The sequence below is a fragment of the Mya arenaria genome, chromosome 14 (assembly GCF_026914265.1).
Source record: "Mya arenaria isolate MELC-2E11 chromosome 14, ASM2691426v1".
Taxonomy (NCBI): Eukaryota; Metazoa; Mollusca; class Bivalvia; order Myida; family Myidae; genus Mya; species Mya arenaria.
The window spans coordinates 12,731,756-12,748,978 of NC_069135.1; the positions used below are offsets into that span (position 1 = coordinate 12,731,756).

At 35.6% G+C, this 17,223-nt stretch overlaps 2 protein-coding genes across 2 annotated transcripts; both read right to left on the reverse strand.

Moving 5' to 3' along the window:
* Positions 1-351: 351 nt before the first annotated feature.
* On the reverse strand, positions 352-9,539 carry LOC128218251 (centromere protein K-like). The gene is made up of 8 exons (XM_052925865.1): positions 8,731-9,539; positions 6,188-6,356; positions 5,923-6,052; positions 5,304-5,396; positions 2,717-2,786; positions 2,418-2,483; positions 1,954-2,025; positions 352-664 (listed from the first exon to the last, which is right to left on the reverse strand). Exons 1-8 carry the CDS (start codon positions 8,782-8,784, stop codon positions 506-508), a joined length of 813 nt encoding a protein of 270 aa, XP_052781825.1. The 5' UTR covers positions 8,785-9,539; the 3' UTR covers positions 352-505.
* A 135-nt stretch (positions 9,540-9,674) lies between these two features.
* On the reverse strand, positions 9,675-17,220 carry LOC128218253 (uncharacterized). Its single transcript, XM_052925867.1, has 7 exons — positions 17,133-17,220; positions 13,943-14,017; positions 13,634-13,675; positions 12,622-12,752; positions 12,160-12,378; positions 11,749-11,801; positions 9,675-11,507 (listed from the first exon to the last, which is right to left on the reverse strand). The coding sequence occupies exons 1-7, from the start codon at positions 17,179-17,181 to the stop codon at positions 11,405-11,407; spliced, it is 672 nt and encodes a 223-aa protein (XP_052781827.1). The 5' UTR covers positions 17,182-17,220; the 3' UTR covers positions 9,675-11,404.
* Positions 17,221-17,223: the final 3 nt, after the last annotated feature.

Here is a 17,223-nt window from a genome sequence, read left to right on the forward strand (position 1 = left end):
CCTGGTGCCATTGTCTCCCTCCATAAACTTGTTTTTGCTGAAGTTGTCTGTCCGTCATCAGTCATCACCAATCTTGTCTGCTTTATATGTCTTTGTTTATGTTCACCATATTGAAATGATGTGCAGAGCATATGTTATAACCAGCTCGATTCAAGGTTAAGGTCACACTTAAAGGTCAAAGGTCATCTGATAAGAACCCTGCTAAAGTCTTTTTTCTGGGTAAAAACAATGGAAATGAAAGAGTCACTGGCTTTGTTTAAAGCAATCTGTATGTGTCTGCCATGCCTTGCTGGTCACACACAAAAAATATTTCAATTTTCAATTATCTTGATTGAAGAAATCAGCAAAAAATTAAATATTATCATTTATTGCACAATACATTTAACAACTCTATCTCAAAAATGTCTGTTGTAATTGTCCCTTTTCACATTTATCATCAAACTTGTGTCACTGAGCACAGCATATTTTGCTATTAAGATAAAGCAAACATCAGATTTTTACACTGTCAGAGGTGAAAGGGCGTGAGCTTGATGCGCTGTGAGTCGTCAGGGTGGAGGACTGCGATGCCGTAGACCAGGAGGAACTCGACATACAGCGGCCAGAACCGGTGGTCAACCACAATGTATGGGTTGTTTGGACTGCTCATACACGCCTTCATCAACATCTGAAAGAGGAGAAGACAATGATGTTACAGGTAGATTTTTTTTTACACCTTACAACTCAATTACGATTAATTACATCTCAGTCAGTGGAAGGCTTATGTTTCAAGAAATCATGCCATAAGAAGCTTGAAATTGAATTGCACACACTGCCTTGAAACCGGATGTCATTAATTGAAGAGGAAAATGAAATAACAAAAATCTTGCCAAATTGACGTGTTGCCTGTTTGAAGCAAGTAATTATGCCTACAGATATTGTATATGTAAGTTTAAACCTGATTGGATAATAAATTGTAAGTAAGAAATAATCTGCATAAGTTATAAACCAATTACATTTTACTGTTAAAGGGGCATTACTCTTAGAGTAAATGAGACAATTTATCCCATAATCAAACTTGGCCAATATGTTCTGCCATGCCGAACCATGATGGTCACCAAGTTCATCATGGTTGGACAATGAACTTTTATGTCATTGTCTACACAAGGTTTTTATGACACAAACTGCACATTGATTATATAAAGGGAAACAGTACTAATTACCACATGGGCAATGCAGATCATACCAACTTACTGAAGTAGTTGCCGACAGGGCACAGAACTAAAGACTAAAATAGTGGCTAATAAGCAAATTCATTGAATTGATATCAGCCTCCAAATTGCATTAAGTAAATGGCATGGAGATCACGTCTTGGTGAAATATTCCAACCACAGCATGCAATACAGCTACAGAGTGAGGGACTCTAATGAACATTGGATATGAGACACGAGTTTTTGCAATTTTTTTCTAATGAACATTGGATATGAGACAAGACAAAACTAAACGCTGCAATGCGTTGATAGGAGGTTTTTAATATGGGCAATTAGAAATTATAGCCAATTAATTTCTTTATGAGTTAGGAAAATGTAGCAGCCTAAAGTAATTGGATGAAAACCATTTTCCTGACCCCACCCCCTCAAAAGCAATCCCAAGCTAGCTCTTCACATAAGCTACCTACACACCAACTTTCATCACTATCCATCAATTACCACTTAAGTTATTGGGCAGAAACCATTTTTCTATTTTTAATTACAGTGACCTTGACTCCAGCACCCCTCAAAAGCAATTTCTAGCAAGCTCTTCACATAAATAACACGATTGTTTTCAAAATGGAAAATAATTATATGTAAACAGAAATAATGAAAAATCCTTAAAATATACAACAGTCTATTAGAAATCCTTAATATATTTTTAAAATCAAATTCAAATCTAGACTTCATGTATTTCTAACTGGCATATTTAACTGCTCCTACATACATCTATGATGGACTTGAGTGGCAGAAGGTCGGCCAGTGTCTGTAGCTGTCCTCCCCTCTCCTCGCTACCCAACTGAAAACCAATGGTATGGTATGTTTATAGATATTTATTATTTTAATACTTAGTTGTTTTGCTTTGATTTTGCCAATGCAATCAATCTTGAGTTGTTTCCTGGGTAGAAAAGTAAGCCCCAGCTGGGACTGAAATCATTAACCTGTTTGTCGAGAGGAGATGCCTTATTTACCTCAAGGTAAATGTATTCTGAAGGTTGACAATATGCACTGTCACACCCTCAAGGCAGTTTATATCTATTTTATTATACTGAACAAAAACTAAAATTGTCAATTTCATTGAGACAGTATTTAGGAGACTGACAACAAGGATATTAAATAATGTTTTGCCCTTGTTTATAAAGGACAAACAGCATCAATGAAAGTATAAATCAGAGACAGTGAGACAAATACCTTCTTTTTAACTCTGTTAAATGTCACTTGATCAGGAAGTGGAAATTTTCTGTCAAGAAAGTCTACCTGCAATATAGGGAAGAAAGTTGAAGTTGAAATCACTAAAGAAAATCACTTAACTTTCTACAAAACATGGTAAGGATATTAAATAAAACTTACAATCCAAATTAACAAACATTTAATCCAGAAAACACAATTTTATGCACTTATTAATATTCATTTATATAAACACTGAAAAAAAATGACTACATGTTGAATACGTTCTTGTATTTTCCTAACATATGATGACATGTGCTTACCATTTGCTTTTTCTTTTCTTTGTCCGTGTCTTTCAATTTCTTTAATTTTGTCTGAACTCTGTCACAGACCCTGCAACAGAAAAATAACCATAAAATAATATTTCATACAATGCATTCAACATGCAAATGTTACATGTTATAAACATGTTCCATGTTAAATTCAATAGCATCCAGACTTACCAAATAATGACTCAAGCAATAATTATGTTTGAGAAAAATATGACCTCCGATAGGGAAAAGAGTGCTGTAACTTAACAATCTTCATGTCACCACTTTCCAGGGATCAGTTAATGGCATCTGTTATAAGACTTTCTCAGCATGTGAGGGATTGTGTGTGTGAGTCTGTTATAAGTCTTACCTGGCATGCAAGGGGTTGTGTGAGTCTGTTATAAGTCTTACTCAGCATACAAGGGGTTGTGTGAGTCTGTTATAAGTCCTACTCAGAATGCAAGGGGTTGTGTGAGTCTGTTATAAGTCTTACTCAGCATGCAAGGGGTTGTGTGAGTCTGTTATAAGTCTTACTCAGAATGCAAGGGGTTGTGTGAGTCTCTTATAAGTCTTACTCAGAATGCAAGGGGTTGTGTGAGTCTGTTATAAGTCTTATTCAGAATGCAAGGGGTTGTGTGAGTCTGTTATAAGTCTTACTCGGCATGCAAGGGGTTGTGTGAGTCTGTTATAAGTCTTACTCAGAATGCAAGAGGTTGTGTGAGTCTGTTATAAGTCTTACTCAGCATGCAAGGGGTTGTGTGAGTCTGTTATAAGTCTTACTCAGAATGCAAGGGGTTGTGTGAGTCTGTTATAAGTCTTACTCAGCATGCAAGGGGTTGTGTGAGTCTGTTATAAGTCTTACTCAGAATGCAAGGGGTCGTGTGAGTCTCTTATAAGTCTTACTCTGCATCTGAGGGATTGTGTGAGTCTGTTATAAGACTTACTCGGCCTGTGAGAGATTGTGTGAGTCTGTTTAATATAAGACTTTCTTAGCATGCAAGGGGTTGTGTAAGTCTGTCACAAGAATTTACTCAGCATGTGAGGGATTGCGTGCGTCAATCATAAGACTTTCTCAGCATGCCAGGGGTTGTGTGAGTCTGTTATAAGTCTTACTCAGCATGCAAGGGGTTGTGTGAGTCTGTTATAAGTCTTACTCAGAATGCAAGGGGTTGTGTGAGTCTCTTATAAGTCTTACTCTGCATCTGAGGGATTGTGTGAGTCTGTTATAAGACTTACTCCGCCTGTGAGAGATTGTGTGAGTCTGTTTAATATAAGACTTTCTTAGCATGCAAGGGGTTGTGTAAGTCTGTCACAAGAATTTACTCAGCATGCGAGGGGTTGTGTGAGTCTGTTATAAGTCTTACTCGGCATGCAAGGGGTTGTGTGAGTCTGTTATAAGTCTTACTCAGAATGCAAGAGGTTGTGTGAGTCTGTTATAAGTCTTACTCAGAATGCAAGGGGTTGTGTGAGTCTGTTATAAGTCTTACTCAGCATGCAAGGGGTTGTGTGAGTCTGTTATAAGTCTTACTCAGAATGCAAGGGGTTGTGTGAGTCTCTTATAAGTCTTACTCTGCATCTGAGGGATTGTGTGAGTCTGTTATAAGACTTACTCCGCCTGTGAGAGATTGTGTGAGTCTGTTTAATATAAGACTTTCTTAGCATGCAAGGGGTTGTGTAAGTCTGTCACAAGAATTTACTCAGCATGCGAGGGATTGCGTGCGTCAATCATAAGACTTTCTCAGCATGCCAGGGGTTGTGTGAGTCTGTTATAAGTCTTACTCAGCATACAAGGGGTTGTGTGAGTCTGTTATAAGTCTTACTCAGAATGCAAAGGGTTGTTTGAGTCTCTTTTAAGTCTTACTCGGCATGTGAGGGATTGTGCATGCCTGTTTAAAGACTAACTCGGCATGTGAGGGATTGTGCGAGTCTGTTATAAGACTCACTGGGCATTTGAGGGATTGTGTGAGTCTGTTATAAGACTCACCGGGCATGTGAGGGATTGTGCGAGTCTGTTATAAGACTTGCTCGGCATGTGAGGGATTGTGTGAGTCTGTTATAATTCTTACCCGGCATGTGAGGGATTGTGTGAGTCTGTTTAAATGCTTACCTGGAATGTGAGGGATTGTGTGAGTCTGTTATAAGACTTACCCGGCATGTGAGGGATCGTGTGAGTCTGTTATAAGACTTACCCGGCATGTGAGGAATTGTGTGAGTCTGTTATAAGACTTACCTGGAATGTGAGGGATTGTGTGAGTCTGTTATAATACTTACCCGGCATGTGAGGGATTGTGTGAGTCTGATATAATGCTTACCTGGAATGTGAGGGATTGTGTGAGTCTGTTATAAGACTTACCCGGCATGTGAGGGAATGTGTGAGTCTGTTACAAGACTTACCCGGCATGTGAGGAAGTGTTTGAGTCTGTTATTAGACTAACTCTGCATTTGTGGGTTTTTGCTAGTCTGTTATAAGACTCACTCGGCATTTGAGGGATTGTTTGAGTCAGTTATAAGACTTTCTCGGCATTTGAGGGATTTTGCTAGTCTGTTATAAGACTCACTCAGCATTTGAGGGATTGTGTGAGTCTGTTATAAGACTTACTCGGCATGTGAGAGATTGTGTGAGTCTGTTTCTGTTAGTTTGGCCTCTGCAGCTTTAATGATGAGTCTCAACTCTTCTCTCTGCTTACACTCCCTGAAATACAGACATAAAATTAAATATAAAAAGGAAATAAAACAATTAAAAGCAGATTCATTTTGATTTGAGTAAACGGCATTATGAGCATCTCATCTCAAATTCAGGTAACACTTATTATATTAATTCAAACTAAATCATATATCAACAATACCTATAAAGTAATGAAATATTATAAGTACACTGTACAATCAGTTTTTTTCAACAATCTCAATCAGCGATTCATTTTGATATCTGCTTTAAGGAATATTTTGGACTCCCATTCTTCAAAAAAGTCCTCAGCAATATAATGGAGTCCAAGGTATTTTTTTGGCACAGATAACTTGAATATGATCATATGCATCCCGTAAATTCATGTGTTTAAGAAAAATGGGTCCTCAGGAAAAGCAAGGAGTAAAAGATGTGGGATGTGCATCCAAATGAATCACTGAAAATTTACATAAAACAAACACGGTATAAAATAAAAGCAGTGCTTCATGTATCACCATAATACATTGCTACCAGCAAATATATCACAGATCCTGACCTCTCATATTCCTGGTGCATGTCTGAACACTGTGCAGAGAGGAAGTCAACACACTCCTTGTACTGGGAGATCCGCTGTTCTGTGTCTGCACACAATTCATTGAACCGCACACCAGGGTCATTGGGAAGTACTGCAAACAAGGTATCTAACATTTACTATCTAATGCAATATGAAATTGGACGTACTTTATTCACGTTACTTAATGTAAACACAAATATATATTAAGACTTAAAATATAATTGCAACAAACAGGTTAAAGACATACACATAATGGATTCCGGTGTCTTTGTGACAGCTATCTCTGCCTCCAGCTGCTTACACCTGGCCCTGATGATGTCAATATCTGGCTGTACATTGCCCTCACTGCCAGCCTCTGTAGCTGGAATGTGTTTCTTCTCTGTCCTGGTGTGCAGTTCATGTAACTTCCCAGAAAGCTACAAAGACAAATTCAAACATAAACAGAAATATCCACAATAGCCTGAGACTCAGCTAAAGGGAGTTTGTGAAATAACCACTTCACCAGTAGTCAATACATTCAAAGATAACCTTGATTTTGATCAGGGCTCATTCTTTTTGAAGTCAATGAGGTCAAAATACAACCAACTTGTGAAGGACATTAACTGGCAGCTTAACATATGAGGTAACCAGTAACTTCAGTTAATCCCCAGTTCTATAAACTGATTATTTCATTTGATTCTTCCAGTTTTTTTGGTGAAATGGATTATTTGTATAGATTAAAAAATGACATCAGCACAATAAAATATATTATGGTAATGTTTGAAAAAAAAAATCAGTGTGTTTTTATGCCCCCGAAGCTGGGCATATTAAAATCACACCGTCCATCCGTCTGTCCGTCCATGTGTCCGGCTCAATAACTTGTGTCTGGGCTGTAACTTTCTCTTGTATAGACAGATTTTAAAATAACTTGCCACATGTGTTTGACACACCAAGACAATGTGTTGCGTGCAAGACCCGTGTCCCTACCTCTAAGGTCAAGGTCACACTTAGTGTTATTCACAATGGAATGCTGCATATATCAGGACATAGACTATAGGTTTTCGTGTCCGCACTGTTCCTTTCTCTTGTATGGACAGATTTTAAAAATGACTTGCCACATGTGTTCGACATACCAAGACGACGTGTGCAAGACCCGTTCCCTATCTCTAAGGTCAAGGTCACTCTTAGTGTTTATTCACAATGGAATGCTGCATATAAGGACATAGAGTGTAGTTTTTTTGTCCGGGCTGTTACTTTCTCTTGTATAGACAGATTTTAAAATGACTTGCCACATGTGTTCGACATACCAAGACGATGTGTCCCTAGCAAGACCAGTGTCCCTACCTCTAAGGTCAAGGTCACACTTAGGTGTCTATTCACAATGGAATGCTGCATATAAGGATAAGAGTAAAGGTTGTGGTGTTCGGGCTGTAACTTTCTCTTGTATGGATAGATTTTAAAATGACTTGCCACATGTGTTCGACATACCAAGACGACATGTCGCATGCAAGACCCGTGTCCCTACCTCTTAGTTCAAGGTCACACTTAGGTATTTATTCACAATTGAATGCTGCATATAAGGATGCAGAGAATAGGTTGTCGTGTCCGGGCTGTAACTTTCTCTTGTACGGACATGTTTAAATATAACTTGCCACATGTGTTTGACATACCAAGACGGCGTGTCGCGTGCAAGACCCGTGTCCCTACCTCTAAGGTCAAGGTCACACTTAGGTGTTTATTCACAAGGGAATGCTGAATATAAGGACATAGAGTATAGGTTGTTGTGTCCGGGCTGTTACTTTTTCTTGCATGCACAGATTTTAAAATAACTTGCCACAGGTGTTCAACATACCAAGACCACGTGTTGCGTGCAAGACCCGTGTCCCTACCTCTTAAGTGAAAGATACACTTTATATACGATTGTGTGTCGTATGCATGATCCACATGCATACATCAAAGGTCAGTGTTTGAGCTTTAACATTTCATGTTTCCTTGTTCAGGTCAATGTCACATTCGGGGGCATTCGTCACACACTCTTGTTAACTTAATATTTTTCCCCTATATTGAAATAAAAAGTAAACTTGGGCGATTTGGGGGGGGGGGGGACGGTAGCTAGGCCCAGACTTTAAGCCACGACTGGTTGACTTTAAAATAACTTTAATGGGTAGTCCGGTTAGCGCAGTGGTTAGAGCACTCGCTTCTCACCAAGGCGACCTGGGTTCAATTCCCAGCCTGTGCGCATGTGAGTTTGGTAAGTGGTCACCAAGCCGGACAAGTGGGTTTTCTCCGGGTTTCCCCACAACACAAGACCACACTCTCGTGCAACATTGTGCCAACGAGAGTAATTAATTTAAGTTGCAATAGCTTGTTTTACATTTGTTTTAAAATTAAATTAAACTTAAATTGGTTGTCAATCAGGCACATTAACATATTTCAAACTGACTCCTCTGTACCACAAGTTGGAGCTTTATCATTCATGAATTTGTGTATGTCATCTTTAAATCTGGACCATAAATGATAAAAGACATGTTATGATTCCTTGTTCTGCTATCATTGAATCGTGGAAAAAAAACTTGTAAATTCAGTGCCAATTTGTTTACGTTTTGTTAATAATTACATTCTTAATTCAACGAGACATAACAAAATCGCACTGAAATAGACTGATTTGTCTGATGCACTGGACCAGGAAAGCCAAATTGTGACCTGTCTTGTAGAGAACGAGTGTTACTAATTAAGAAACTTTGGCAAATCCACATTGATTTGTGTCAGTACACATGTAAAACACGTTGAATTGATTCAAACGATACGCACAGAACGAATTTCACTTCTTGTCTTGGAATTGTTGAGCTCCAATGACTTATGCATCTTCAATGAAAGATTTCATACAAAATATTTTTTGAAAGCCGCCTTAGCTTAGGCTTATTTACATATAATGGAACCCTACGAAAATAATTTAGCATGTCAGGTTACATAAAACCATAATAAACACTTCTAATCTCGTGCACATTGACTTCCCATTAAAAGTACCATGGGCACAGTAATTTGAATTTTGGACATTAAATGTTATTATTGACAATTAATGTGTTGTTACCAAGCTCGAGGTCATTGCTCATCATTCCATCCACAACACATTCATTATGTGATATAAAAATGATACTTTTTATAAGTCCCAATTGAGTGGATTCAACAAATTTGGTCCAATCAACTAGAATTTCCTCTTTTCAGTCTCAAACTGCATTGAATATTTTGTTGCATTGTTATATCTGCAGGGTCGTTATTTATAAAGCTTCTTAAGTCATTTCCTGACTTAAGTCACTTTCCTGAATCATACATTATTTTCATTGAGCTTAAAAAATAAACTTTAATATTAAAGGCACTTTGAACTCGACTTACGTGTAAGTTAGAAAATGTCTCTTAGATGTTTTAAGAATATGGCCAGTATTTTAGAACTATGCATTGTTTATGTGATATATTTTCAAGAACTGCTTAATGTTAGCATCTGATCTACTGAATCTGTAGAACAAAATGGTATATTGAGTGTGTATTACCTAAATAAACATCAATCAATCAACTCAACATCTCCTTTTTAAGCCTTCAGTCCTTCTTTGAATAATGTATTCAATGTTACATATTTGTACAGCAACTTGATGAAGTGAGCAGCTCTTATAAACAGGTCAAGATAAAGTGTATATTTTGGCTTACATGTCATGGATTAAATTACTTTCCTTGTATAAACAAAAACACAATAGAAAAGGTCTATTTAACTTCCAACCTTTATGAGATTATAAGTCGTTAATATTTAAAAATACTCTAGTCCAATATATTATCATACATTTTGTAAAAATATATAAAAGTTTATTAAAAAATAGTTTTGATAAACATGTTTTTAATTATATATACTGGGCGAGTACCTAAATCTGAACAGTACCTCAATATGGAAGACCTGTTATAAAAGCGTTTTTCCGATTGTGATAGGTTTATTTATGATTTTAATCAATAAAGACATTTGCCTAAGATACATGTTCCAAAGAAAACAATACTCCGGTAGGTATTTCAAATGCTGCTATCATTCAAACTTTTTCATGTTCAAATGTCAATACATGGCACACGGGGAAAAATGTTCATGCTTGCCACAATCACAGCATACTGGTACAGTATGAACTTTTTAAATTATATCATCAAATTTTACTGACAAAAAACAAGCTGGAAATAAAATAAATTATTAATTTACTAAACCAAATTACTCTTTATGCAGATTGGTAGTATCTTAAAAAATCCCATTTATATCAACTCATTGGTCTTGAATCCTAGTATGCTGATGGAAAATTTTGTAGTTGTGGTGCAAGTCTTACTAAAAATATTTAAAAAATAGGGCTCCGATTTAGGTACTCACCCAGAAATTGTTTTTATTAAAGAACATATCAATCAAGTAAGATTATAACTAAGCATACGGGCAATTAGTTATCCTCATACAGTAGTCATAATGTTTTATCAATTAATTATTGTAGGTACATACATGTATATGAAATATATCAGCAATCATGTTCTTTAAATTGAAATTCTGCCTACTTTCGTCACCAACGATTGTGTCTCTATATATCATTAACGGAGTGAGTTACAAACACTTGAGGTATAAATGGTCAGATCATAATGCTGCCTTTTCATTTCACATTAATCTTCTTCTTGAACACTGTTACATAAATGTTCTGAGAAATCACATCTCATTTATTAAACAGCTTGATTCCAGCCCAAATTCAAACAATGTAAGTAAATGGTGAACACAAGAAGCATGCTAAACTCATATATATCTGACAGTCAACAAAACTAATGTAGATGATAAATGTGCATACTTGTATAATCTACACCTAGCAACAGAAACTAAGAGCAACTAACAGTGTCAAACAAATAATACAAGAAAAAACATTTATGAAAATAATATAATATCTGACAATTGTTATGATGTAATTAAGTATTATAATTTACATGCTATTCCCGTAATTATAAAGCATAAATGAGAACATAGCTACCGGTAAGTTAATAACAATTTTGTTTGATATTCAATTCAGCAAACTTAAACATGTTTGGATTGATATATTTACAAGGGAGAACAATAAAAGCAGTACACTTCATTGTGAAATATATATATATGGGCAGTCATATTATGATCTAGATATATTTCACAATGAAGTGTACTGCTTTTATTGTTCTCCCTTGTATAATATCAATCCAAACATGTTTCAGTTTGCTGAATTGAATATATATATATATAATGACCAGATTTCAGTTCATAAGCAGAATAGTCAGCTAAAGGCATGCAATGATTAACCAGATGCTATTTAATCAATATGACAAAAACAGCCAGCTTTAAGTTCTGACAGAATACCCCTGGTAGAATAGTAAGATTTAAGTCCATAAGTAGGTTAGCCAAATGTTGCTCAATGAAGAGAATGTAGCCAGATATCAGTTTATAAGAGGAATAGTGGGTTCATGAGTAGAACAGTTTGGTGAACATGGTGTCATGCGTGTTTTGACAGATATCTGCCTGGGGAAAAAGCATACAAGCATCCTCACTGCTTCTTTGTTTGTGCCTGCAAGTATAAAACATGCCATAAGCATGGTAAAACATCATCCTTTACAATCATACATTTATGATTTCTATTCAAAATCTTTTTTAAGTTTGTCTAGGAACATATCAAAAACCCATGGGAAATGGCTGTATAATTTGATTTAGTAACGTTTTTCTATGTAAAAAGCTTATTTTATTTTAGTAAACCACATTTCTCAACTTCCATTCAATAAGAATAACTATTATATTATATTTAATATTACCTTTCAATAACTGCAGGTATCTCCTTCTGCAGCTCACGCTGTACAGCTTGAGCCTGAAATGACAATTATCCATGACTTTAACATTGGAATTGTTGGAATTGTAAGAAATTGTTGAAGTATTGAATATTTCCTCATAAAATGCATATTTTGGTGACTTGTTTTATCTTCATAAATAAAAGAGAACAGTTGACCTACTATGTCCTGTGATTATCATTACCTTTTTGCCCAGTGTAGATCTAATTCAAAGTGTTTTAATATAACATGTTTTACAATAAACTGATTTTCAAAAAACAATTTACCCAAAGCATGACATGTCATTTTTTTTTAATTTCTACTATCTGAGTTCTGTATAATAAATTTTGCTCATATCTGCCATAAACAACACAATCAAAAGTGACCAAACTCACAAACCTCAATAGGTCCCAACAGGTCGAGCCTGACAGAGCTGGCAACCATGGTGCGAATGCCAGTGAAGATGAAGGCAACAGTGGCTGTGTGGATGTCAACACCAAGGGAGGCACACACAACTCCATACACAACTGGCAGGTGCTTGCATGGCAGATTATCTCCCACTTCAACCAGGCTGGACACGGAAAACACCCTCTGGCTTGTGTCCAATAGAGAGCTGCCCTGCAGTTACAGAGTGGGGTGTATTATAGTTTTCCAGATAGTGTACTTTTTTATAATCTTGGACTATTGGTACATAATATAATCTTTATTCATGTTTTAATTATCCAAATGATAAATATTGGTATTCATGTCTCATGTATTTGTCAGAAAGAGATCTCAGAAAGAGGATATGAAGTTAACCATAACAGAGAAAAGAACCAGTCAGTTAAGAATCTTTCTTGCAGAAATGTTTGCATCACTGACCTGTCTTGAGCTTGCCCTCCTGGCTACATGATTGGGTGTGCATGCCTCACACAGTCGGTCCAGTCTCACCAGTGATTCCATTTCTCCATACAGGCGGTAGGCATCTCGCATAAATGGAACCATAAACGAACCTTTAACATTCGACTGACAAAATCATATGTCGCAAACTTTTTTATATAAATAAATATCTTTTAAAATCCATGCATAAATTTATTCAGCTTTATAAATAATATTAATTTTTTTAAGAACATACAACTGAATTATGTTAATAAATATCACAAAAATATATAAAGTTGTTTGTTTGTTGTCCTGTTAGCAGAGTGGTAAGGGCACTCACTCCTCACCTAGGCAACCAGCAGGGCTTTTTCACCAAAAATTGTGAAGAGGCCTAGCCTTTTCATTTTGGAAAATTTAAACGCGTGAAATTCTGCAAATTGGGAAATTTAAATGCGTTAACGTCTCAAAATGGGGAATTGATAACAATATAATTCTATGGAGTAATTGGTCCTTGAATAATGTTTAAATTATACAGCTTTCTTCTTATGTCAACTTAAAAGATAAAAAGAATAATTTGCTCAAGTAGAATAAATTTTTGAAGTAAGATCTTCCTTTTTGGGAAAAATATCTGGGATTTGTGAAAAAAATATCTGAAAATTGGAAAAATGCCATTTTTCCAAATTGTGAAGTAGCCTTATTTCGGCCCCTAGCAAAGAAGGTGAAAAAGCCCTGATCAAGGTTTGATTCACCCGACTGGGCACATGTGAGTTTGGTTTGTGGTCACCAAGCCAGACAAGTCAGTGTATTTCCTCCAGGTATTTTGGTTTTCCCCGTAACACAAGACCACATTCTCGCGTTATATCATGCCAAGGAAAATGATCCTTATATTGTTGTAATGACTTGTTTCACAACTGCTGTAAAATAAATACATTTTAAAAAAAAGAAAAAAAAGTTAAATATTAAAAATAAAGATGAAATTCACAACCATCATTAACGAAGTCACTTTCCAACTTACCAATATTTTCAAGACAAGAGTTGAAGTAAGTCTTCAATGAATCTGTAATTTATTAAAGCAAATAGTTTTGTTGTTTTACTTAAACATGTGATCAAATAGATGTCAACTTTTTTATTATTTTTCAAACCCGTCAAGTATATCATTTCCAGACAAAACAACAACACCTTTAAAAAAACTGAAATGAAAACTATTTACAAGGTTTTCATGTGGAAATTTTCATGAACATAAATAAGGACACCAAACATCTTTTATTGAAATAGAAATGTACATGGTTGAATGCAGAAAGACCAAGAAAATATTATGAAATACCTTTTTCAGAAATGTAGTTTACTTTCAAAGCTGCTTCCAAACCTCCACTGTGGGAAAAACCGCCAGTTGGAAACCCTGCATTGGTAAGAACATTATATACATATACATTTCGAAATGAAGTTTTCATTACAACCGTTAATTTCATAATAATTACGGTATGGCATTAAATCTGATAGACATTTTATCAAGGTTATTCTATTACTTGTACAGAAATCAACCATATAATATTGTGCCTAATAAACTGTGTTGTTTTTTTTTGTCAGTTAGTCATGTGGTGCCTATCTCATGCCAGTTGGCCACTTGACCAGTTCTGCAGACTTTTTTTCAAAATAAATTCAGATAAAATAAAATATATCCTGTGTGTTATATATTAATCTAAACATATTTTTCCAAAGCCAGTAAGATATAAGGGTTTGAACTAACCAACACTCCATGGAGTTAATAGGGCATACTTTTAAACACTGTCAGTGTACATAAATATTGAGAAGAAACTTGCTGAAATGTTACCTTTATGTACGTGAGATGTATGTTAATAATTGATGATTTTCATTTTTGGTATGTTAATGAAAAGCAATACCTGGGACCAATAACATTAATGCCAGGTCTGTGTCTATATAATTCAACATTAAATTTTTCAGAAGAATGTCATTTTGTTAAAAATGTCAGCAGGTTGATAAATAATCCATGTGTCAGAGGTACAGTAGCTGGGGCGACAGGGGCAGCTGCTGCTCCTCAAATATTTCGAGAATCAGCAAAAGATAAAACGTGCCTTTTTATAACACAGAAAAGGCTGAACCTCATGATGCTGAATGTGCACAGGGACATGACTTACGAAATCTACTTGATGGAAGTGGCAAATGATTTTGTTTGTGGAAATGGAACTTGTCATGGTATATTCTGAAAGCTGAAATGAAATAAACTAAGCCTGCAAAATTGTGTGTGTAGCAGAGTGAACATTGTGCTTTGACAATGTAATATGTATAATTTGTCTTGGCAAGAAATGCATAGCCACAAGTGTTGTCACTGATGCAATGCATTCTGTGTGTAAATGATTTTGATATCAATTAACTTATTTCCAAAAATTATTTTACAAAAACTTCATAATCCAGCAACCTAATTATAAATATAATTAAAACAAAACCATAAAAAAGAATGAACCCTGTCAAGTGTGAGGGATAAGATTGTTTAACCCAGCAACCAGGTTAAAGCTATTCTGCGAGAACGTTACAATTTAACAAGAGCTGTCACAGAGACAGCGGGCTCGACTATTCTGCCGCTTTTCAGTGTTAGGATTGAAAAGTTTTGGCGAAACATGCATGGATCACTGTTAGATTAGATTTCAATGCAATACATGATGTGCTGAGATATTAACATAAATGTGGTTATATGCAAAATTTTAACCAGAATTTCTAAGTCTAATAATAAAGGGCCATTATTTGCAAAAAAACAGTTATCTAACTTGGTTATTCAAATAGGTTGGGTGGTTGAATACCATTGTATAAAGTCTCAATGCAATACATCAAGTAGTTACTGATATATTATCCTATATTTCACTGTGCTAACATGCAAGACCTTAACCAGGATTTCTAAGTCGCATAATAAAGGGGCAAAAATTATATGATATGAAAGATAGAGTTATCTTACTTGATTAAATAAGAAGGTTAAATGGTTGGGAGCCTGTGAGTAAAGTTTCAAGATATTGACTTAAATGTGGTTACATGCAAAACCTTAACCAGAATTTCTATGTTAAATAAAAAAGGGGCCATTATTTGAATATATTTCAAACTAGAGTTATATCACTTGATTAATTAAGTAGGTCGGATGGTTGAGTACCATTGTATAAAGTCTCAATGCAATACCTTTAGTAGTTGCTGAGATATTAACCTATGTGTGCTTACATGCAAAACCGTAACCAGAATTTCTAAGTCGAATAATAAAGGGCAATTATTTGCATTTAATGCAAACAAGAGTTATCTAGCGTGGTTAATTTTAGTAGGTTGGATGGTTGAGTACCATTGTATAAAGTCTCAATGCAAAACCTCAAGTAGTTGCTGAGAAATTAACCTATGTGTGCTTGCACGCAAAACCTTGACCAGAATTTCTAAGTCGAATAATAAAGGGCAATTATTTGCATTAAATGCAAACTAGAGTTATCTAACTTGGTTAATTAAGAAGATTGGATGGTTGAGTACCATTATATAAAGTCTCAATGCAATACCTCAAGTAGTTGCTGAGATATTAACCTATGTATGCTTGCATGCAAAACCTTAACCAAGGTATCACGCCTTATTCTTTGAATAGTCGAGCTAAAAATCATCTTTTTGTACCCTGTTAAAATAACTGCATGTCGTGGTAAGCTGCACTGCGGCGATATGTCACAATTGCAATGTTTGTTGGAACTCATACGCAGTAGCAGCAGATGAGCACGTTGTTATACAGGGCTTTTTTGCCCATTTTGGGAAAAAGACCCTATACATTTTGTGAAATTTTAAAGGTATGGATAGGATCAAGCTTTTCAGTCTCCTGCGTAAGATGAAATTATTTAATATTAGTTCCTTTTCCCTTTCAAACCTGAAAAGGCTGAGATATTGGGGTGTAAATATCTATTGTAATAAATCATGACAGATAATATTTCATACTGAGCTCTGAATGTGATGAAAATCAACGATTTCTGAATTCAAATTTTCCACTTTTTTATTTTTTATGTTTTTTTTTATGTTTTTTTTTTGAAGATTGGGGAAAATATCGCATATTTTGCTTTGTGAATGTGTCTGAAAGTTTGACCTGTGGGTACTATAGAAAAAGGCCTGGGTATATATCCCCATGTGAGAACTGGTAGTGTACATGTATACAGTATGTACCTTTTGTAATTGTCCAAAAATGTCAAAAGAATTTGGTACAATTACCAACACTGAAACAGTCGCTATAAATTGTTCCCAGAAATGCACCAGATCACACCTTCTAAATTAAATGATTGTAATTTCCAAAGGGGACACCCCAACCCTGATGTCGATTCCTGGACCGCCTCTTGCCAATGCTTATGGTCCAGGCTATACACTAATGTGCTATATGTACATGCAGTCCAAATGTTGATATCTTAAATGGAACTCTGATAGAAAATCTATTTTTTCGGAAAAGTATTAATACTTGAAATCCTGTCGTTAAGTATCAATGAATTGAAAACACTAACCACTATCAGAAAGTTGGAGAATGTATAAAAGAGATTCATCGTGTGACATTTTTCTTCCGCCCTAAAGAAATGGCAATTCTGAAAATAAGGG